The sequence below is a fragment of the Rhinolophus ferrumequinum genome, chromosome 11 (assembly GCF_004115265.2).
Source record: "Rhinolophus ferrumequinum isolate MPI-CBG mRhiFer1 chromosome 11, mRhiFer1_v1.p, whole genome shotgun sequence".
NCBI classification, from domain to species: domain Eukaryota; kingdom Metazoa; phylum Chordata; class Mammalia; order Chiroptera; family Rhinolophidae; genus Rhinolophus; species Rhinolophus ferrumequinum.
In genome coordinates, this window is record NC_046294.1 from 51652133 (window position 1) to 51677050 (window position 24918).

Genomic DNA, 24918 nt, shown 5'->3' on the forward strand with positions numbered 1-24918 from the left:
ACTCATAAAAAAAACAACAAACAGATTGGTGGTTGCAGAGATAGAGGCTGGGTGATGTGCAAAATGGGTAAAGGTGGGGAAAATAAGTATACACTTCCAGTTATAAAGTAGGTAAGTCATGGGGATGTAAGCAGAGCATGGTGACAACAGTTATTAACATTATATTATGTATTTGAAAATTGCTAGAAGAGTAGATCTTAAAAGTTCTCATCACAAGAAAGAAATTGTAATCACGTGAGATGATAGATGTTAACTATCATCACTGTGGTATACCAACATTTACTGTGGTTATCATTTCACAATATATATCAATATCAAATCATTATGCTGTACCCCTGAAACTAACATAACGTTATATGTCAATTATATCTAAATGAATAGTTTTCTTATAACTGGGCGGGGGCGGGTATTTGTAAATATGAAGAAATGAAACATTTTTGTATTTCAAGTACCATAGAATAATTTAGAGCTGATCCATAAATAATGATTACATTTTAACTGACGAGAAAACATACTAGAGATCTAAAAGCTAAATGGGCAAGGGAAGAAAATTAAAATGAAAGTAAATTAATTAAATAAATTAGTTTTGAAACTTAATGATGTAATTAAAACCTTAACAAAGGCCATCTTGAAAATTAATTAAAATTATTCAAAATTAGAATAGATAATGTTGTCAATGACAGCTTAAAACTCTCATATACCTTTGCTGTGAATGGAAATTGCTACAACCTTTTGAGAAAGTACTTTGGCAATAGACATAATGAGTTTTATGAAGTTTTATTCTTCCTAACTCAGTAACACCACTTGTGGGAATCTATTCTAAGAACATTAGTCAGAACAGAGGCATTTCTCTGCACTCTTATTTTATAAAAACAAGAAAATTAGGAACACTCATAAAGCCTAACAGTAAAAAGTGGCTGAGCAAGTGTACTATAGCATCTTCATGTCATGAAATATTTTGAAACTATTGTAAATGATGTTCATTAAGACTTTTAATAATTTACCAAAATGTTTGTAATTGTTTTAGCTGAAAAGGAAAAGCAAAATGACGTATATGGTATGAACACAATAATATAAAAATAAGCAGAGAAAAAAAGGCTGGGAAAGATGCTGACAAGTGACTGTGACTATGGAATAAGACTAAGAGAATTTTATATTTTCTAATTTTTTTCAATTTTTACATTTAAAACAACCAATTTTTCTTCTGCAAAGAAAAAAATAAACTGTATTCCAAAAAAAAAAAAAAAGCCTCATACTCAAACATCCCATTCTTCCCAAAATGCAAATGGGTCAGATTTAAAACAATCAGGCCAGTGAAACTGGAAGAGCTGGGAGCAGTGCAGGAACAGGACTCTGGCCATGGATGAGTGCTGAGGAGGGACACCCATTTCTGGATCCAGAGTCGTAGAAAGCCTCTAAAGGACAGAAGAAGGAGGCAGGGGATGGAGGTGAGCCAGAGACATCGGGGTTTATGGGTAAGACCATGAAGACAGACTAGCACAGGCATCAGCAACCAAGACAAAAAGAATGAGGAACAAGGTGTCAAGGAGTCACCTAAATAGAACGATTGACACATTGGAAGAACAGAAGAAACTTCTCACAGATGTGGACTAAGTGTGAGAGCGAGCAAAGGTGGAAGGGAAGTATAAAAGGTGAGGGTGTCTAGCATCCTTTCCCCACCCGAGAGTCGAGTGTCTCAACCACCAGCTGTCAAAAGCCCAACTTTGTCCTCCTTCCCTCTTATGCCACCAGATCTTTTCTACCTGAGGTAGGATCCAGGTGGCTCTCAGACCAAAACTCCCTTTCACAAATGAAAATATAAAAAGTGGAACTTACCAGTCAAAGCTAAAGTATTCATTTGAGGTTTCTATCCACACGAACAGCAAAACCACAGACAAGCAAGATGAAATAACCAGAAATGGGTAAAATAATTGCTCTCTCTGGGAAGAGAAAGAAAAAAGTCTAATTGAGCTCCATGTATCCATGTTACCTCAGTAATATCTGTATATTCTTGCCAGAGGTCTCATAGTTACAGCACCATGCATTACTCTCCCCAGGCTGGAGTGACCACTGCAGTCTTTTTACCCCGACAGAATTTTGTATAAGCCTATTTATAACACTGAACTGCAACTCTATGTTTACATGTTTGTGTCTACTGTGACAGTTTATTCTCTGAGGAAAAGGAACTTCTGTTACACAGCTCTACACTGCCAATATCTAGCATAGTTCCCTAAATGCAGCTCTCAACGATAATCTGTTGAATTCATCCACCTCTCCAGCTACCAATGTTTGTTGAATGACTCATTCATTAACTAATTCATTCATTGTTCATCAGTTCATTTAATCATTTATCTACCAACATGTGTGGCGCGAGGGTAAATAGGTTAGGGAATAAACCTATTTTTGAGTAGCGACTTTGTGCCAGTACAACGCTACGGACTACTTTCATTTGATTTACTTCTCAGTATAGCCATACAAGTATTGTTAACCTCATTTTGCAAAAGTAATTGACTCAGGTCACACAGACAAGAAGTGGCAGGGGCACTGTGAGCCCAAGGCCAGGATGGAGGGTATCACTGCAGAAGAGGTGTACACTGAAACCTGCACACTGAAAACCATGTCACAAGCCAGCCATGCCAGAGGTTGCTAACCTTTTCCCAGGAACGTTAGGTTTTGGCTGCTACCTGAGTTATAATCCTAACACTCCTCTATCGCAGAAATAAGAAATCTGTCTCTTAGGGATACTGCTTTGACTCTGTTAAAAATGGATAGAATACTATCTGCCCTGCCTGAATCATGGGGTTATTGTGAAGAGTAAGAATAAAGAAATAAAGTGGAAAACATAGAAAGGGTATTCCAAAAAGATGAGCGACATTACAGGTATCAAGGCACTAAACTACCACTTCTGAGTACAGGAGGATGACGGGTACAGGATTTGACTCAGGTCTTGTTCTCTACATAAAATTAGGGTGGATTTTTAAAAATATGTATCAGCTGTCCTGCCACTGATCAAATCCCTCAGCATCCTATTATACTAGACTACCATCCAAACTGTTTTCGATGGCCCATAAGGTCTCCCATGATCAACCCTGGCCCATCCCTGACTGACTCCATTTCTGAACTCCAGCCACACCACATCGCTTCTAGTACATGGCCAACTTTGTTTCTACATCAAGAGCTTTGTCCTTCTTGGGTCTTTGGCCTGGAATACTTTTGTCCCCGTGTGCACATGACTGGCTCCACCTATTCATTTAGGAGACACCTCACATTACACTTGTTCAAAGAGGTCTTCTCTAACCACTCTCCCACCCCAGTTTCTAACACATTTTTCTATTTATGACCTTCAAAGTCTTCACCATTATCTGAAATCATCTTTCTTCATTTATTATCACATAACTCATCCCACTAGAATGTAAGATGCAGGAGAGCCAGAGGCCTTAGTTGTACGAATCACTGTGGCACATAGTAAGTATTCAATAAATTGTTTTTGTTCAATAAACCCATCTCCTTATTTTGATTCTCAGTGTTGTCATTCATGCTCCAAATTTTTAAAGGCTCCCCACTGTTTACAGGATAAAGCTCAAATACTTAAGTTTGACATAAAAATTCTTCATAATTTAATAAAAATATTCTTTTCCAACCCCACTACTTGCGATTTTTTACCTTACATGTCACTAAATTCAACATTGGAGACTCATTTTTCCCTGAACACACCACTGTGCTTCTCTATCTCTGCACTTCTGACCACCGTATACCCTCTACCCAGAATCCCCTGCACCATCATTTCTGTATGTGGAAGATCACTTCCACCAGTCAGTGACTCTGGGACAGTGGTAATATTAGCTAACATTTATTGAGTGCTATGTGAGCCGAGCCCTATTCTAAGTGTTTTCCACATATCACCTCTTCTATCTTTACAAGAAACCCTGTTTTAATCAGTTTACTCTTCGCTATCTTTACTACCACTGCTCTCATCCAGGCCAGCAACATCTCTTCCCTTGAATGTTGCCACTGCGTTCTCATCGCAGGCACAGATGTCTCCCTACATTAGTTTTGTCACTTCCAGTGACTCCTCCATACCAATACCCTTTGGCTCCTCCTCTAATACCATTTTCTGCTATCTCCTATTCTTTACCTATATAATTCTTAATCACCTTTCCGCTTCTAAATAATTTTCAGCCTCTCCCTTGACATATGGGAGCACACATTCATACACACATGCACACACGTGCACGTGCGCACACACACACACACACACACAATTATATCACTTCTCTCACTATATTGAGATAGTGTGTGCACTTGTCCGTTCCTTCAGTAGACTTGAATTCCTCAAACGCAGGAACCAGGCCTGAGGCACTTCTGTTATCAGAAGCCAAATATCTAGACAGGAAAGATACAGGGGACAGAAGAACACTCCTACCTAATCCAGAGAAGCCTCCCATTTCTACCCCTTTCCTTGTGCTCCCATCTCAGGCAAAAAAAAAAAAAAAAAAAGAAAAGAAAAAAATGTGATCCAATTGGTCAGAATCTCGGACCCTAGCTGGACCACGTTCACAAGTAAGTGAAAGTAAATGATATGGCCATCGTCTTCTCAGTTCAGTATGCTCATCAGTCTCTCATATCATATAGCCCAGCAGAGGGTCCCAACACACTGCTTAGAGCAAGAAAGAGGCCCTCAATGAGGCTAGGCCACATGTCACCACTCAGCCTTATCAGAGTTCTTCATTAGGGAAAATCAGGCACTAGCCTGACCAATAAGAAAGGAGCACCTTACTTCCCACTTGTTTTTTTCTCATAAGCATAGCTCCTTTGGGAAACTCACAATAACGAGATAATGAAATATTCAGGCATTCCTGTAATCCCTAGCCACAAACATCTAATTGCACCTAAACCTCACTTTTTCTTCAAGGTTCATTGAATGAATAAAAGCAAGAGTGAGTGAATAAATAAATGAATGATATAAAAGAAGCAGTAAGAAAAAGGAGAAGTAAAGAATAAAAGTGAAAGAAAATGAAGAAAACAGGCACGTTTCGACAAGGCTAACTCTGGCTCTGGAATTGTGGAAGACCTTCCATGGGAGAAATAGAGCCCTAGCTGCCCCGTCCTGGAGACTCTAATGAGCCCTCACAGGAATGGGGACCAGTCCATGTTCCCCACATCCCAAAGTGTGGTCCAGCTCCTCCCCATCTCTCTGTACCCAGGAGCAGCAGCAGGGTCCAAATCTAGGTTTTATCTTCTGCGTGGTTTTCCACTGGCAGCTGTATAAGCCAGTAATGTAGGTGACAAAGCACTGGTGGTTGAAGATGTGTACAATCCACGGTATACACTTTTTCTGTCTTTTCTTCTGGCGGTTGGCCTGACTTCTGCTGACCTTCTTAAACATGGTACAACCTTTTGCTGGAATAAAAAATAAAACAATCAGGATCCAGTAGCTCCTTTAAATGTTTCCTACCCCATCATTCTACTGACAATTACATAAAAAATAAATGGATTTTTAAAAAGTTTATAATCTAGGATAATGTACTAGATTTGGTGCAGAAGACTACAGCTTCAACCCAGCCTGTCCCACTAAGTTGTTGAATATTTCTTACAGTCATTGTACCATTGAAGGTTTAGTTTTCTCACCTCTAAAATGGGACCATATTCTCTGTCCTAGCCAATGAATAGATGCTGAAAGCATCACATTAGGTCACACACACACACACACACACACACACACACATACAATGTGTCTTTTAAACTGTAATATGCTCTGCAAATAACTTGAGAACTTAGAGGCATGGATGAGGTATATGAAAAACACAATCCTTGATTAGTAAGTGACTCACACACACAGCCGCCTGCCGCTTTCCTTTCTCTCCCCTCCCATATGGAATCAGTGAGGGTCAGCCTCCATCAAGAATGAGGAAATATTCAAAATAGCTATGGCTGTAATAAGACAAGTTTATTGTTTCTTTTGTCAACAAAAAAGTAGGATGTGAAGGCGGCCGGTTGGTTCAGTGGTTAGAATGCAGTGCTTATAACACCAAGGTCGCTGGTTCGATTCCCACATTGGCCAGTGAGCTGCGCCCTCCAAAACTAGATTGAAAACGACTTGACATGGAGCAAATGGGTCCTGGAAAAACACACTGTTCCCTTGACATGGAGCAAATGGGTCCTGGAAAAACACACTGTTCCAATAAATTTAAAAAAAAAAAGTAGTATGTGGTATGTTCTTCACAGTGCCGTGAAGAACCCAGATATCTTGCATCTTGCTGTCCCACTGCAGCACAGGGTTTCCTTCTCAGCGTCCAAAAGCTGTATCCATCACTCCAAATTCCAACTAGCAGGAAGAAGGATGGAATGAAGAAGGGTGCTTGCTCCCCCTTATTTTAAGGGCATTTACAAAAGCTGAACATGACATTTCACTGACAGACAGGTTTTCTTACTAGTGAAAAAAGGAAAAACAGACATTGAGGGACATCAAGCTGTCACTACTGCATTTTCTCAACACAGTGTGATAGGAGAATGTTGTTCACACACAAAGGATCTTTAAGAGAATGTGTACAATTGGTAGGAGAGAACAAACTAAAAACAAACAAACATGAATAGTCTTAAAGGACCTTATCCCAGGCAACAGTCTCGGCCCCTGAAAACTTTCTGTTGTGCTCTACTTTGTTCTTTGTGAAAGGCTCTCTAGTGTTGTAGTTAAGAGTACATAGGTCAACTTCTGGTCAAAATGGAGTAACAGGAACTGGAATAACCCTCCCACCTTAAGTGACTAAAAAAAACTGCAGAAAACATGAAACAGTTTTTAAACAGTGGACAACAGGCAGTGAAGGATAGAAATCCTTGAGAGAAAGGAAACAAAGGAGGTGAGTATTATGAATGCCCCATTTATAACCTGTATAAAATTTCCAGGATGAAGCACTGAGACTGAGAAGGCAGGTGGAGCCTGGCAGTATCCCTGAATTGCGCAGACAGAAATGTGAATTCAGGGAGGTAAGAGTTTCCAATGTCTCCCCTGACTCTCCAATTTAATACTCATCAGTACATAGCTGTGAAGAAATTATCTGAGCCTAGAGAAATAATCACACAAAAGACAGTGATGAGACAATCTCCAGAGTTCACAAAAGGATGGAAATAGTTGGTGTTTCCACCAGAGCAGAAAAACCTTGTAATTCATGGGGCACTATGTGGCATACTCAGAGGATATTGCCGTAGTAGTGGGGACAAAATTAGGCCTACGTTCAAGGCAGCTACGGTCTGGCCTAACAAAGCTTAAAGTGAGCTTCAAAAAAATCAAAATGTTTCCAGGTAACTACTGTGTTCTGGAACAAAGATCAATAATATGTAGTTTTTTAATACAAGAAGCGGCCAACAAAGTAAATTCTCAAAGCCTAGCATCCAATTAAAATTACCAAGTAGTGAAGCGTTCACAATGGCAGTGTAGGAAGACCCTAAACTCACGTCCTTCCATGGACACACAAATTTACAGCTACATATGGAATGATTTTCTTCTGAAAAGGGCCTTGAGAACTAGATAAACAGCACCTCAATAAAAAAGTAAAAGAGATGTATCAGGCAGGTATGAGAGGCAGAGACTCCATCTTGCCTAGGATGCCACCCCAAGTGTGGTGTACCCCAATTGGGAAGGGATCCCAAAATCATGGAACTTCCTTTGGAGGAGTGAAGGCACTGTGCCCCCACATCAGGCACCCCGATCCCTGGGTCCAGTTCTGTAAAGACAAGCTCCCAATATGTCTGGTATTAAAAATCAATAGGGATTAAGACCAGGAAAACCATAGAGCTGTATGAAATGGAAAATCCGTTCTTGAAGTACTCACGCATAGACCCACTCACCCTGAGATACAGCGTAAAAGCAACAGTTTGAAAAGTGCCTAGGTCCTTATGTGACAGAGACCAGCTTACTAATCTTAAAGTGGCTGCCAAAAACAAAGGAACCTTCCCTGACTTTCACCAGGATCAGAAACACTGGTAGAAGCTATTTTTGCAATCTCATTCTACTTGCTGGTAAAGGAGCTGGCAGGTGCCACTTTTTACCCCTTCCCACTAGCCCACTAGCACTGGTGAATGTGCTCTGTGCCCCACCCCGCCCACACAGCAATGTCACAATTCCGATGGACAAGGACCACAACCCTACCCACCCTCCCAACGGCCATACCACAACCAGGCCAAGCAAGCCCCCACACCCAGCCCAACCTGCACTGCACTTTGTTCTCAGCACTGCCACAGCCAGTGGGGGCAAGCAGTCTGCATGACAGACACCCTGGAGCACATTAGAGGGGTTCAACATTAGAATGGAACAATTAGAAGCAAGAATCAGTGAGCTGAAAGACAAAGCAATGGATCTCACCCAGATAGAGCAGCAAAATAAAACAAGAATTTTTAAATGTGAGAATACAATAAGGGACTTTAACAACATCAAGAGTAATAACATTCATATTATAGGGGTTCCAGAAGAAGAAGAGAGAGAGGGGGCCAAAAAAATTATTTGAAAAAATTATAGAAGAAAACAGACATCTAGCTGAGTAAATCCAGACAGTTCCAAAGAAGATGAACCCAAAGAAAACCACACCAAGACACATTATGATTAAAATGATAAAATTTAAGAATAAAGAGAGTATCTTAATGCAGCTACAGAAAAAAACAATGTGTTACATTCAAGGGCAACTCCATGAAGCTATCAGCAGATTTTTAGGTAAAAACTTTCCAGGTCAGAGGGAGTGGCATTATATATTCAAAGTTCTGAAAGGAAAAATATTACAACCAAGACTACTCTACCCAGCAAGATTATCATTCAGAATTTAAAAAGACATCATTTCCCAGACAAGCAAAAGCTAAAGGAGTTCATCACCACTATACCAGCTTTATAAGGAATGTTAAAGGGACTTCTTTAAAGTGGAAAAGAAAAGGCCATAACTATAAATAGGAAATACATGAAAAAAATGTCACTGGTAAAGGCAAATATGTAGTAAAGGTAGTGGATCAATGACTTACAAAACTAGTATGAAGGTTAAAAAACAAAAGTAGTAAAATGAATTACATAATAATTAGTTAAGGGATACATAAAATAAAAAGATATAAATTATAATACCAAATATATGAAACGGTAGTGGTGGTGGGGGTAAAAATGTAGTTCTTGTAGAATGCATTCAAACTTAAATGAACCTCAAATTAAAATGGATACCAATAACTACTTTAAATATAAATGAGCTATAGGTTGCAATCAAAAGACATAAGGTGGTGAATGGATAAAAAACAAGACCCATCTATATGATGCATATAAGAGGCCCACTTCAGATCTAATGATACACAGAGAATGAAAGTGAAGGGATGGAAAAAGATATTCTATGTAAATGAAAACAAAAAGCTATAGCAATACTTATATCAGACAAAACAGAGTTTAAAACAAATACTGTCACAAAAGAAAAAAAGGGCATTACATAATGATAAAGAAGCCAATCTAAAGGGAGGATATAACATTTGTAAATATGAACTCAACATAGGAGTACCTAAATATTATCAAATATAAAGAGATATATTGACAGCAATACAATAATAGTAAGGGACTTTAATATCCCACTTATATCAATGGATAGATCATTCAGACAGAAAATCAATAAGGAACATTGGCCTTAAAAGATTCATTAGAACAGATCTACTTAATAGAAATATACAGAACATTCCATCCCAAGACAGCAGAACACACGTACTTTTCAAGTGCACATGAAACACTCTCCAGGATAGATCACATGCTAGGCCACAAAACAAGTCTCAATAAATTTAAGAAGACTGAAATCATATCAAGCATCTTTTTTGACCACAATGGCATGAAACTAGAATCAATCACAAGAAGAAAACTGGAAAACAAAACCCGTAAACACATAGAGATTAAACAAGGTGCTATTAAACAACTAATGGATAAACAAAGAAATGAAAAAGAAAATAAAAAAATACCTGAGACAAATAAAAATGCAAATACAATGTTCCAAAATCTATGGGACACAGCAAAAGCAGCCCTAAGAGGGAAGTTCATAGCAATACCGGCCCACCTCAAGAAAAATCTCAAATAAACAATCTAATTTCACATCATAAGAAACTAGAAAAATAAAAATAAATAAAGCCCAAAGTTAGTAGAAGGAAAGAAATAATAAAGATGAGTGGAAATAAATGGCATAAAGATTTAAAAAAACCACATTAGAAAAGATCAATGAAACTAAGAGCTGGTTCTTTGAAAAGATAAACAAAATTGTTAAACTCCTAGCCAGACTCATCAAGAATAAAAATAGAGAGGGCCTCAAACAAATAAATCAGAAATGAAAGAAAAGTTACAACCAACACCAAAATAATACAAAGAATCACTAGAGACTACTATTACCAATAAACCAACACATTGGCTAGAAGAAATGGATAAATTCCTAGAAATATACAATCTTCCAATATTAAACATGAAGAAACAAAAAACCTGAACAGAATGGTTACTAGCAATGAAATTGAAGCAGTAGTCAAAAAACTCCCAAAAAACAAAAGTCCAGGACCACAGGTGAATCCTATTAAATATTTAAAGAGTTAATATCTATCCTTCTCAAATTACTCCAAAAAACTGTAGGAAAAAGAACACATCCAAACTCATTTTACAAGACTAGCATTACTCTGATACTAAAACCAGACAAAGATACTACAAAAAAAAGAAAATTACAGGCCAATGTCCCTGATGAACATAGATGTAAAATCCTCAACATAATATTAACAAATTGAATTCAAGAATACATTAAAGTGTAATTCATTCCAGGGATGCAAGAATGCTTTAACATCCACAAATTAATCAATGTGATACACCACACTAACAAAACTAAAATTAAAAAAATCAATCATTTCAATAGATGCAGAAAAAGCATTTGACAAAATTCAACATTCATTTATGATAAAACCTCTCAACAGAGTAGGCATACAGGAACTTAGCTCAAAATAATAAAGGGCATATACAAAAACCCCACAGCTAATGTACTCAATGGTGAAAAGCTGAGAGCTTTTCCTCTAAGATCAGGAACAAGACAAGAATGGCCCCCTCATCGCTTTTTTTGTTTTCCACTCTCATCACTTTTATTTAACACCATATTGAAAGACCTAGCCAAAGCAATTAGTCAAGAAAAACCAAATTAAAAAACCACATCTAAATCACAAAGGGAGAAGTGAAACCGTCCCTGTTTGCAGATGACATATATAGAAAACCATAAAAACTCCACCAAAAAAACTGTTAGAATAAATGAATTCAGTAAAGTTACAGGATACAAAATTAATATACAGAAATTGGTTGTATTGCTTTACACTGATGATAAACTATCAGAAGGAGAAATTAAGAAAATAATCCCATTTACAACTGAATCAAAAAGAATTAATACTTAGGAATAAATTTAACCAATGAGGTGAAAGACCCATACACTGAAAACTATGACATTGATGAAAGAAATTGAAAATGACATAAAAAATTGGAAAGATATACCATGTTCATGGATTGGAAGAACTAATATTTTTCAAATATCCATACTACCCACAGCAATCTACAGATTCAGTGCAATCCCTATCAAAATTCCAATGGCATTTTTCACAGAACTAGAACAAATAACCTAAAATTTGTATGGAACCACAAATGACCCCAAATAACCAAAGTAATGTTGAGAAAGAAGAACAACATTGGAAGTATCACATTCCTGATTTCAAAACAAAATACAATGCTAGAGTCATCAAAATAGTACTTGCATGAAAACAGACATATAGATATCAGTGAAACAGAAGAGAAAGCCCAGAAATAAATCCACACTTATATCATGAGTTAATCTACTACAAAGAAGACAATATTATATATTAGGGAAAAGACAGTCTCTTTAATAAATGGTATTGGGAAAACTGGACTACATGCAAAAAAATGAAACTGGACCACCACCTTATACCATATACAAAAATAAACTCAACATGGATTAAAGACTTAAAGGTAAGACCCAAAGACATAAATTTTCCTAAAAGAAAACACAGGCAGTAAACTCTTTGACATCAATCTTAGCAATATTTTTTTGGACCAGTCTCCTCAGTTAAGGGCAACAAAAGAAAAAGTAAACAAATGGGACTACATCAAACGAAAAAGATTTTGCACAGCACGAAAAAAAAGCAAAAAGGCAACTTACTATATGGGAAAAGGTATTTGCAAATGATATATCTGATAAGGGGGTGATATCCAAAATACATAAAGAATTCATACAATTCAATATCAAAAAACAAACAATGTGATTAAAAATTGGGCAGAGGACCTCAAAAGACATTTTTCCAAAGAACACATACAGATGGCCATGAGGCATATGAAAAGACCCTCAATATCACTAATAATCAGGAAATACAAACCAAAACCACAATGAGATATCACTTCATACCTGTCAGAATGGCTATTACCAAAAGACAAAAAATAACAAGGATCCTTGACGAGGATGTAGAGAAAAGGGAACCCTTGTCCACTGTTGGTGGGAATGTAAACTGGTTCAACTACTACGGAAGATTTCTCAAAAAAACTTCAAAATAGAACTACCATATGCTCCAGCAATTCCACTTCTGGGTATTTAACCAAAGAAAATGAAAACACTAATTCAAAAATATATATACATCCCTATATTCACTGCAGCATTATTTACAATCGCCAAGATATGAAAACAACCTAAGTGTTCACTGATAGCTCAATGGATAAAGAAGATATGGTATATATACACAATGGAATATTACTCATCCATAAAAACAATGCAACACATCTTTAAAGAACTGAAATAAAACAAAACACGTTAGCCTAAAGTTCAACACTCAGCAAAAACATTTAAAAAAAATAAAGGTCAAATAAAGACCTTTCCAGATATTCAAAACTGGAAGAATTAATCACCAGGTGACTTATATTACAACAAATATTAAAAAAGCTATTCAGTATGAAGAAAAAAATTATTAAGTGGGACTGGCATCTACATAAAGGAATGAGGCGCACGAGAAATATTAAATATATAAGTATATAGTTAACATATAAATAAATAAATATAAATAAAAAAGATATAAAATAATGATTTTATTTATAAAATCACTTTAGGAGATAATTAAAGTAAAAACAATAACAATGAATAGTGCAGCTTATAACAATTGTAGACATAAAATATATGACAATAGTTCAAAGGCCAAGATCAGGAAAATGAATGTGTACTGCTGTACAGTTCCCATGCTCTATGTGAACTGGTATTAAATTACTAGAAGGTAGACTCTGATAAGTTAAAGATGTATATACTATGAACTGCAAAGTAACCTCTGGGGAAAGGTCTATGTATATAATAAGCCAACAAAAGACATAAAATAAAATCATAAATATTACTCAATCCAAAAGAAAAGAAGTGAAAAAGGAACATAGAACAGAACAAAAAGAGAGCAAGTAGTAAATACCAGATTTACACCTAAATGTATCAGTAATCCCTTTTAATGTAAATGGCCTAAGTGTTCCGCTTACCAAAAAAACAACAAAACTTGTCTAACTGGATTAAAAAGACAAAACCCCAACCACATTCTCTTACAAGAGGCTGCGATATTAAGATAGAAAGTAAAAGAATGAAAAAGAGATATACCTTGCCTATGTCATGTATCAGTGTTGTATTACCAGGATAATGCCATGTACCAAGCAAAGACAAAACCACAGTCACATATAACAATAAGCGTGTACTGTTCACAGAGCTGAGCTAAACAGTAATCTGTTCTGCTGAGTTAGACTGGCCTCAGCTAGTATGACTGGGGTGACCTGACTGCTCCATGTGTCACTCCACTAGACTGGCCTGAATATATTCTCATGGAGATGGAAGTTGTCCAAGAAAGCAAGTTCACATGTACAAGCCCATTTCAAGTCTCCGCTTCAAGGGCTGTCTTAAAGTCAAGGTCAAAAGCAGAGCGGATGCTGTGTACACCTGAAACTAATTTTTTTTAAGAAGCAGAGCAGATCAATTCATGGTAAGAGGACACTGTAAAGTTACATGACAAAGGATGTGAACACAAAGGGGATAACTAAAGGAAGAGTAACAGTTGGGGCCATACTTCACTACATTACCAGCAAATCATAAAACCTTGAGGTAAAAGCATTAGGAGAGACAAGGACATTCCAAAATGATGAAAAATAACTTTAAAAAAATTTTTTTTTCAATTTATAGGCACTCAATCACAGCTTCTATGGGAGATAAAGACAAATCCACAATAATGGTGTGAGTCTCTGGTCCCGCTCCCCACATAAGAACACAGGATATGGTGAGACCAAAAAGGAACACCCACGGAGCCATGGATTCATACCACTATAGTCTCGCTGGCAGCTGGGTTGGAGATACAGGAACCAGGCTCCACACAATGTGCAATCCGCCATCCGCTTCTCTGCCAACCAATCCACCAACGTAGCCACGGAAGTTATATTAGTGGCTAATGGCTAACCGGTAACAGCTGATGGTCAACCAGCCACAGCTGATGGCCATCTACTACCCAAGCCAGCACCTTTCCACGTGAGGCTGAGAGCCTGGAAACTGCTCTCTGAGACTGTCCCCACACGTAGTGCATCATCTTATACCATATCATTTTTATCCAATTGTCTATAGATAGGCAGTTAGTTTAGTTCAGATCTTAGCTATTGTAAAAGCAGCAGCAATGCACATAGGGAAGACATATATCTTTCTGAATTAGTATTTTGGATTTCTTCAGATAAATACCCAGAAGACAGATTGCTGGGTCATATGGTAGTTCCTATTTTTAATTTTTTGAGGAACCTCAAAAAATTATCAAACACCGTATTTTTCAAAATCCTTGGGTCACCTTCTGGGTCATCGCTGGCTGCGACCTCCATGTGTGTCTAGGAGCCACGTCCACCTTGTTCCCCTCCCTCTTCCCCCATGTGACTGAGACACTGTGGTTTAATCTGGATCGACCCTGTGTGGAAGAGACGGAGCTGCAGCAGCAAGCACAGCAGCATCAGGCCTGGCAGAGAAAGACGAAGACCTGGTACCTACTGACAAGCCAGTCTCAAAACACTATGATGATGAGGACGAGGAGGATAAAGATGATGATGAGGATAGTGAAGAGGACTCAGAAGATAATGAGGACATGCGGGCCATGGATGAGATGAACGACTAAAATGAGCCACCTGATGACAGGCTGATGATGGAAGGTAGGGAACATGATCAGGACCAGTGGATGATCTAGGTAGACAAGGCAGTGTGGCCTCAGGGAGATTCCAGGCCCCAACCTACCCTGTACCTCCTGCAGAACCAGCTGATCGCCCTAGTGCCTCAAATCTACCGCCTCAGCTGCTGTCAGGACCTGGTTTCCTTGGCCCCTCCCAGGCCATCAGTCTGTCCTTGAATCCCCAGGGCCTGAGGTCACCCCACCTTTCTGGCCAGTACCTCACCCCTTGGTGGCCAGGTGTAGTTTCTTTCTAACTTTCTTTAATAAAGACACAGGACTAACTCCCCGCCCCCATCCCAAAGAAACAAAAAACCCATGGGTCAAAGGAAAATGACCATAATGATCAATGTGAGAAAAAAGTTTAAATTGGTTCATAATAAAACTATGAGGAAACTACACAAACTTGGTATGTCTGTTGCAAACATTGGATTATCAAAGAAAGGTGTTTTGCACAAATGCTCTGTACCTGGGAGGATGGTAAACTGCTTGAATCCTGAATAAATGGGAGCATGTTCATCAGAATCATTACCACAGCCATTTTCCACGTGTCTACCAGTGCTTTAACTTGGTGTGTATGAGCCAGGGTAGCCAAGTCCACACTGAAAATTCAGTAATATTTAGGGAAAAAAATCCATAAACACTGTTTCCTTCCCAGACTTCTCTGATTTCCAAACCCATACATCCAAGAGCCTACTGAAATCTCCACTTGGATGTCTCACAAGCATCTCTTGTTTAATAGGTTCAAAAGTGAATCCTTGATTTTCTCTCCAAGACCTAGTCCTCCTGAAGTCTGTCCCATCTCAGTCAAGGGCACATAGTCAAAAATCAGGGCGTGACCGTCAGGATGGAAGAACGAGAACAAGACTTAACCTCCCACCATAAACAACGAGAAAACTGGACAAAATACAGGCAACAACCATTTTCAGACGTTGAACAACTCGCAGCTTTGGGCTGTGATCCTCCAAACAGGAGAAACAAAGACGCGCAGCCCTTCACACCTGCAGGGACTTCCGGATAGGCCGCGCAGGCCAGCCCTGGACACCCAGCCGAGTCCCTGGTCTGTCCTGGATCTGCGGGGCTTGGTGACTTTGCCCCTAAGGGGACGGGCAAAGGTGGAAGCCCTCTGGTCTCAGCTTCCTCCCGTGAGCTTGGGGATAATGGCAGCTCCAAGTTGACCCGACTTAGCTGACTGGGTCTGAGTGACTCAGGTTTGGCTGCCAACTTGATAACATGAACGTAGCTCCTATCTCGGGAGTGAGACGCACGGGGCTGGACCATTACTTACGATGACTTCACAGCCCAAGCCCAAATCTGGATTTCGTGCTGGAGCAGACCAGCGTCTCTCAAGATGGAGGCCTGGCTGAAGAAGGCGTCTGAGGCGGAAGGATGGGTGGGCGTGGCCAGGGGCGTGGCCTCAGATGTTTCCCTCTGGCCCCTCAGGAGAATTTAAGGCCCACCCCCAACCTTAGCATCTAACACCACATTGGTAATGTGCCTGCTAAGGTATGGCTCTGTGCTTTGTTCTGTTTGGATTCTTGTAAAAATGACTTAGGCATCAACTTAGTTCTTGTTAACTATTCAATTCAGGCATTACCTATTTTTGGTAGCCCTCTTATTCATAGATGGTCTCTTTTTTGTTTTATTTTTCCTTATATCTTTTTTCTAACCTACTTCAAAAAATGGACCTGTTTTAGTTTTGTTTGTTTAATCTTTGAGTCCTCTGGCTGTCTCTCTAGCACTGACCTCAGTTCTGAGCTCTACACCCTTATATCCAGCTGCCTGCTGGTCATCTTCATTTGAATGTCCTGCTGTAGACACCTCAAACTCAGTAAACCCTAACCTGGATGAATTATCTGTCCCTTCAAATCTGCTGGGTCTCCTGTGGCTCCAAATCGCTAAATGGTGAGATGGGAATTCAATGCCTCATTCTTGACACCTCCCTTCCTTTGCAGCACTCCCACCCCACCCCTGACCAAATTCTGCTTATTATAATACTTCCTGTCCATTTCTTCTAGTCATTCTCTTGTTGCACTTTAATGCCCACTAGGCTCCCTTATCATCTCAGTGCATACCAACTGCTTAGGACTCTATGGTAAGGGGTCAGGTAGTTACTGCAGTTGACTCCTAAAGAATCTCACTACTTTCGGTTTACCTTTCCCACAATCGGCCTTTCAAAGAGCAGCTACTGATTTATTAAAAAAAAAAAATGCATCTCTGACCATGTTTAAAATTCATTCTTTTTTTTTTTTCAAAGAGAACTTCATAATGTCCCATTTCCCCCCTTTTTTTTTTTTTTTTTTTTTTAGATTTCATTGGGGAAGGGGAACAGGACTTTATTGGGGAACATGTTGTGTGTATTTCCAAGTAAAGTTGTTGTCCTTTCAGTCTTAGTTGTGTCGGGCACAGCTCCGCTCCAGGTCCAGTTGCCGTTGCTAGTTGCAGGGGGCAGAGCCCACCATCCCTTGTGGGACTCGAGGAATTGAACTGGCAACCTTGTGGTTGAGAGGATGCGCTCCAACCAACTGAGCCATCCGGGAGGCAGCTCAGCTCAAGGTGCCGTGTTCAATCTTAGTTGCAGGGACTTGCGGGACTTGAGGAATTGAACTAGCAACCTTGTGGTTGAGAGCCCACTGGCCCATGTGGGAATCGAACCGGCAGCCCTAGGAGTTAGGAGCATGGAGCTCTAACCGCCTGAGCCACCGGGCCGGACCCCTAAAATTCATTCTTAAAGTGAAAGTTTAAGCTCTTTATATTGGATCCTGCCGTTCTCTCCAGCTTCATCTTCCCCCTACTCTCTCCTTCAGTCCAACTCATATTGAAACTTCAACAAAACCAAATCTGTTGTACTGCTCCCCTACACCATTGTTTATCTTTATTCATGTTGTCTCTAATGCCAGGCTTACCCACCTTTCACCCCAACTTTTACCTGGCTAAATCCTTCTGTTGGTGTAAGACAGCACAGGAGAACTTCTATTGTCATCCCACCTATGTCTCACCACCAGACTGAGTTAAGTACTTCCTTGTATGTCATATCTATCCCTCCAAATAAACCTCTCACAGTAGTAGTAATGTATTAGCCACATTAGTTATAATTATCTATTTTGTTTTGCTGAGGTTTTAATTTCTGCTTCTCCCCTCTAATTGTAATCTATTTGAAGATGAGGCCATATCTAACTCATCTCTTGATCACGGTGCTTACTACAATGCTTGGCACAATTTGGTTGATTAAATAAATAGTCAGAAGCTCCAGACCCATCAACCCTTAAGCTGAATAAAGCAGTTAGACTACATTTTTTTCTGACCCTGCTGAATTCCCTGGAGTGTACTCCCCACTAACCAGTTGGGAGTGTTTAACACTAATCCCTAAGGGAGAATCATAGCTTGGATCTGGGTGGTGATAGTACACTGATTCTTGAGATATTTACTCTCTCCCTCCTATCTTCCATTCCACACCTTTCTTAACCCTTGATGTAGCAGTACTAAACTCTTTGGCACTCACTGAAATTAGGTAGTAATCCAGAGATTAAGCAATCTTTTGTGATAATGAAGAGTTTCTGAAACTTCATTCTGACTTCTTTTTCATTACCTCTTCTCTTATCAACAGAGAATGAAACAAGCTCTGGAGGTTGGTTCTGTTTGAGCAAATACAGGCTTGATCCTGTCACTCCTGGTTTTAAAGCAGAAGCAAGACAAACAAAACAGAAGAATGCAAAACAAAATATATATATATATATATATATATTTAAAAAGAAGGGTGTACCAATAAGCTTATTAAAGTAAGTCTAATGATAACAGTCTTATTTCTTAAATAAGCATTCATTTAATCTCTGTTTGAGGCTTCAAACTTGACTGTTAAAATCAGTAATGAAAGTAGACTTAGGCATATGATGTGGCATAAGTAAGAAACCATGGGTTCCCATTGCTATCTGGGAGAGATTCCCACCCGCCCTCCTCCCCCCAGCTTTCTTATCCCAACAGAGCTGACTCAATTTTGTAGACTCATTATTCATCTAATTAAATTGTTCTTTTGCAATGAATATTGTTCAAAGTCTGGTGGGCCCTGTCTGATCCTAGACAAAATGTTTAATGAACTCAAATAAGATTGTGTGGGAAGAACTCAGTTATTATATATATATATTTTAAGACTCTTTCAAAACTGCAAACTGAAGGTTTGCTTGTCATTTCTTCAAAAATCCACCTTCTTTCTGTAGAGTAGTGACTCTTAGTGCAATAGTTTCCATAAGGAGCAAGCTGATCTGAGATAAAAATTTTTTTTAGTGATCATTGTTATACTATCATCATAGAGAGGTCTGCAAAAACAATATAAGAGAGTGTGCAGTTTACTATAGTCTAAAAGCATATCTCAAATATTTTGCAAACGTGTACACACACACACACACAGAGTCATTTGCTATTTAAACATCTAGATGGCACAGGGGCACCTAGGCCTTTGTATATAGGAGAGGTTTCTCAGCAAAATATAAGAAGCTGATGATAACACAAAAACACAGCCAATTCCTAATTTTTCCTGTATCCTAAATCTAGGCATGAGCTATTCACATCTTTTTGCAGCTTTTTCATTATTGTAAGAGTGATTTTATCATTCACTGCTTGGACTGAAGATTGAGTAAATGGCCAAGGGTTTTTTTAAGTACTAGTTACCTAAATCTGCAAAATGATAAAATTGACACAAAGAAAGGGATAAATATGAGACCTATGAATACATGTCACTTCAGCAGTTGAGTGCCAGCCTCTGATTTCTCTTTCTGTCTTTCTTTAACATTTTTAAAATTAGTTTCAGGTGTACAAAACAATATAATAGTTAAACATTTATATTTATATCCCTCACACAGTGATAGCCCCCTCCCCCCTGACTCCCCTTTCTTAACAGTATGCTGGGGCTCAATGCCAGACTCTAGTCCATTGTGCAGCGATGTATCAAGCCCAAAGCGTAGATATTCTCTTTGCTAAATGTATGTGGTATTCCTGGTTTAATAAGTGTCCTTTTTATTAAATGTAATGAATCTCCTTTGAAGTGGAAAGTCATCGAAATTAATATTTTTGCTTTTAATACATCCGTACTGAAGAAATATTTAACTACTAGTCTGAATGAGATACTAAATACTAATACTAGGGCTTAATCCCACAGCAACTTGGCAGGAAAAGAGACCCAGTCTTTTGAACAGAGTATCCTCAAGCAGCCTCAAATAGACACAAGTTTTTGTCAATGTTTGATTGACCTTTGAGTCTATGACCAGAAACCAGTTAATGGCTAAGATACTTAAGTACAACTTTGACTCCTAGTTATTGATTTTTCTATAAAACCTCCGTTGTAGTGCCAGTAAGAGTCAGAGTAGGCATGGAGTCTCTTGACAGACCAGGTTATTTTAAGCATTATAAAACAAGACTACATTGGCTATATTCAGGCACTGTGATAAACACTTTTCATACATTATTTTATTTCCTTAGAAACTCAGAGGTAAATACTATTACTATACTCATTTTACAGATGTAGAAACAGGCTCAGAAAGATTAAGTAGTTTCTCCAAGGTCATACACATCTGTGACCAAGAGCCAAGAATTAAACACGCCTATTTAGCTCCAACTATACTATACTACTTTGTGTCCTCTAGACCTCTGCTGTCCATTAAGGTAGTTACTAGCCACATGTGGCTATGTAAATTTAAATGAATAATAAAATACAAAAGTCAGTTCCTCAGCTAGTACTAACCATATTCAAGTCCTTAACAGCCACAGGTGACTAGTGGCTGCCATACTGGACAATGCTGGCATAGAATCCATTATTGCACAAAGTTTATTGGACAGTGCCAATCTAGACTCACAAGTAACTGACATGCCTTCTCTCTTTTCTGATAATGCAAATTACATAAATTACCTTGTTACTTTGACTTCCAGGAAGTTCAATTCCAAATTTTATGCTCAAGTGTTACAAGAATTTAGCCTCTGTGGTCAACATACTGGTGCTCATCTTTTCCTTCATGCTGATTTCCTAGCTGTGCTTATTTATTATTATTTAATTAAAAATGTTCCTATTGCAGGTTTTCTTAAATCATTTGTGGGAAAGAGTGGGATATAAATATAAATAAAACTCAGGACACGTGATCTGATTTTTGCGTAACCTCCATTGTGGAAGATACAGAATAGGACTCCTTAGCCAACTATATGCTATCTACAAGAAATTCACTTCAAATATAACAATATAGGCGGGATGAAAGTAAATGGATTAATTAAAACATTAAAGGAAAGCAGAAGAGGCTACATTGATATCAGGTAAATTAGATTTCAGAGCAAAGATAATTACTAAAGAGAAGGACATTATTTAATGAAGAAAAGGTCAATCCACCAAGAAGATATAGCAATAATATGTGCAGCAGACAAGAGAATTGCAAAATAGGTGAAAAAAGTGATAGAACTGAAAGGAGAAATAGACAAATCCACAATAATCGTTATGTTTTCAACATCCATCTCTCAACAATTGATAGAATGATTAGATTGAAAATCAGTAAATATTTAGAAGAATTTAACATTCAACTAACAGGAGCTAATTGATATTTTAGAACATTTGACCCAACAACATCAGCATATTTCAAGTGCTTATGGAATGTATACCAAGATAGACTATATTCTGTGTCTTAAAACAAACTTCAAGTTTTAAAAGATTTAAATCATATGAGCGTTCTCTAATTCACTGGACTCAAACTAGAAATCATAACAGAAAGATAATGTGAAAATCTAATAATTTGGAAACTAAACAATACACTCCAAAATAATCTATGAGTCAAAGAGCAAGTCTCAAATGTAAAAAATACATTAAACTGGGAGGCGGCCAGATGGCTCAATTGGTTAGAGCATGAGCTGTCAACAACAAGGTTGCCAGTTCAGTTCCTAAATGAGATGGTGGGCTGTGCTCCCTGCAACTAAAGATTGAAAATGGTGACTGGACTTGGAACTGAGCTAGCTGCGCCCTCCACAACTAGATTGAAGAACAACAACTTGGAGCTGATGGGCCCTGGAGAAACACACTGTCCCCCAGTATTTCCCAATAAAATTTATATAAAAAAATACATAAAACTGAATGAAAGTGAAAATACAATATGTAAAATTTGTGGGACACACCTAAAGTTGTGCTGAGAGGCAAATTTATAGCACTAAACTGCATAAATTAGAAAAGAGGAAGTCTTAAATCAATAATCTAAACTCCCACCACAAGAACCTAGAAAAAGAGCAAAATAAACCCAAAGCCAGCAGAAAAAAAGGAATTTATAATAAGGAGGGGTTGGGGGCAGAACGGAAGTGGGTGTGGCTATAAAAGGGCAACTTGTGGGATGGAAATGTTCTGCGTCTTCACTGAAGCAATGTTGATATTCTGGTTATGATATTGTACTATAGTTTTTCAAGAAGTTATCATTGGAGGAAACTGGGTAAAGAGCATGTGGGATTTCTCTGTATTATTTCTTACACTGTATGTGACTCTATAATTATTTCAAAATAAAAGTTTAATTTAAGAAAGACAAGCAACAAAATAAGAGATTTTCCAATATAAAATGAGAAAATACTTATCCAAAGAATTTCAACAAGGAAAATATTAAAATGAGGAAAAGATTTGAAAAGACGTCACAAGAGAATAAAAGCACAATGAAATACTACAACACACACACCAAATTGGTCACAGTGAAATAGTCTGTCAATATCAAATGTTAGCAAGGATTGACTGAGCAACATAAAGTTGAGCAATATGTATGAACTCCCACACTAGTGGAAGATGTAAATTGGTATAAGCCCTTTGGAAAACTCTTAGGCATTATTTTAAAAAGTTGAAGATATATATGTCCTATGGCCCAATAGTTCCACACCTAGGATACCTCCTAGGTAAATTTGTGCTAGCAGCATTGCTTTTCATAGCCCCAAATAGCAAATAACCCAAATGCTAATCAACAGAAGAATGAATAAATAGTACCAGCATATTCATACTATTGAATAACACGGAGCAAAGGAAAATGACCAGACAGTAGACGTACCAGGCCTGTAGAATATCATTTATTGGGGGAAACGAATGAATATAGGGAAATACCAGGTCTGGACACCCCATGTTGCTTATTCCGTTTGGAATCAGCACACAGGAGTGAGAGGGCCCCTGGTCCTTGTATGAATGTAACTGAACAGTGTCTCCTAATCAACTCCCTCCCTGTTCACTGCCAATGAGGAAGGTTGTTTCTTCATAAAGAAGTCTGAAAACCATAGAGTGGCTGGCCTGACAAAGGCTATGATCCAATACTGGCATGACACGGCAGAACCGTGGCTTCTAGCCTTGTTCCATCACTTCAGCATCGTACACCAGTTAGGAGTGAAAGGTTCTCTCCTGACAAGACCAGGGGCAAAGGGCCAGACTTGATATGGCAGACAAGTGGCCTGATTAGCATTCTAGTAAAATTGATTTCCTTAAGCCTGTGGCTAGTTTCCATGGAACTTGAAGGCCAACTCCTTTTCTGGGAGGCCAGCCTACAGAGAATCTTGGGCAAGTTAACCCTTATTTCAACCACTGTAGTTCTCCACCTCCAGTGTGGTCTCTACGCATCATACCTGATTCCATCAGTAATATATATCATTTCAATCTATAGGGAACTCTGGAGAATGGTCAATACAGCGACTAGGGCAGTGCTTCTTAAACCTGAGCTGTGTCAGAATCACCAGGACTTATCTGCAGATTGAAGGTCCACGGAGAGACCTGAGAATTTGCATTTCTGAAGACTGCTCCGATGATGTTAATGCTGCCACATGTCAAAGGAACCACACTTTGCAATCACTAGAATAGGGAAAGCCATGAATAGCCCTTCCCTAATCCAGAGGTGGAGGGGGCTCAGAGTCAGACAGGAAGGGGTAACAGGGTTCTGATTTTCAGGTACATTAAATAACCTTACTCCTTTTTCCACGGGCAGAATAGATTATTCTACTTACCACTAACCATGATCCATAAACAATAGGACGTGTTGATTAGGGCACAGGCAGCCCTTTGGCTATCGGAGGATAAAGATCAATTCTGTGGTCTAAATCCACCTTGATTAAAATAACAGTAACAACAATAATAGCACCCTGGCTAAGGAATCCAGGCTAATTGGCTGGGTGGCTAGAGTGGTCTCATCAGCTATTGAGCCTCGTGAAACTGGAAGATTTGCTATTGTTGTCTTCAGCCTCAATTAGCACCACCAAGAATAAGACTACGTAGTGTCTACTAGTCTTTCCTCCCCACTGCCAACTGGGACATTTTCTCCTTTACATGTAGGCCAGGAGGTGGCTACGGAGGCCTAAGAAACCCAGAAAACATGAAACAGCTGGGTGATCACCTCAGGATTATAGGGCATGGTCACGAGAGGCAAACAAGTGAAGGCTGTTGGACCACAGAGCAAAACAGCTGAGAAGGGGCATGTTATCCAGTCCAGAGTCGTATATATGTGCACTGTGTGAACTTAAGGCCACGTTCCCAGTTACAGGGCTTGAATAAAGGCTAACCAGGCCTGTAGGATTGCTCCCCAGCCTTTAACAATAACCAGGAATCCTGTGTCATTCCAGGAGATAGAGGACGCACTAGACATGGAACCTAAGAGCCCACTGTTGACAGATTCACTGGCAGGTAGTGGGCAGTGGAAGAAAAGTAGATCAATGTCA

The 24918-nt window shown here is 38.8% G+C and overlaps 1 protein-coding gene, 1 non-coding gene and 1 pseudogene across 2 annotated transcripts in view; 2 read left to right on the plus strand and 1 right to left on the minus strand.

Annotated features, from left to right (window-relative positions):
* The window catches only part of GDPD4 (glycerophosphodiester phosphodiesterase domain containing 4), a 68466-nt gene extending 63080 nt beyond the window's left edge, over positions 1-5386 (minus strand). The window contains exons 1-2 of the mRNA XM_033118936.1: positions 5201-5386; positions 1837-1940 (exon numbers count right to left, since the gene is read on the minus strand). Of these exons, the coding sequence (XP_032974827.1) occupies positions 1837-1940; positions 5201-5386 (290 nt within the window). The remainder of the gene's footprint in view (positions 1-1836; positions 1941-5200) is intronic.
* Positions 5387-5988: 602 nt separating this feature from the next.
* On the plus strand, positions 5989-6061 carry TRNAI-UAU (transfer RNA isoleucine (anticodon UAU)). Its single transcript has one exon. It is a non-coding gene; the product is annotated as a tRNA-Ile (tRNA).
* A 2062-nt stretch (positions 6062-8123) lies between these two features.
* On the plus strand, positions 8124-15252 carry LOC117029748 (anaphase-promoting complex subunit 15-like; annotated as a pseudogene).
* The last annotated feature ends 9666 nt before the right edge of the window (positions 15253-24918 follow it).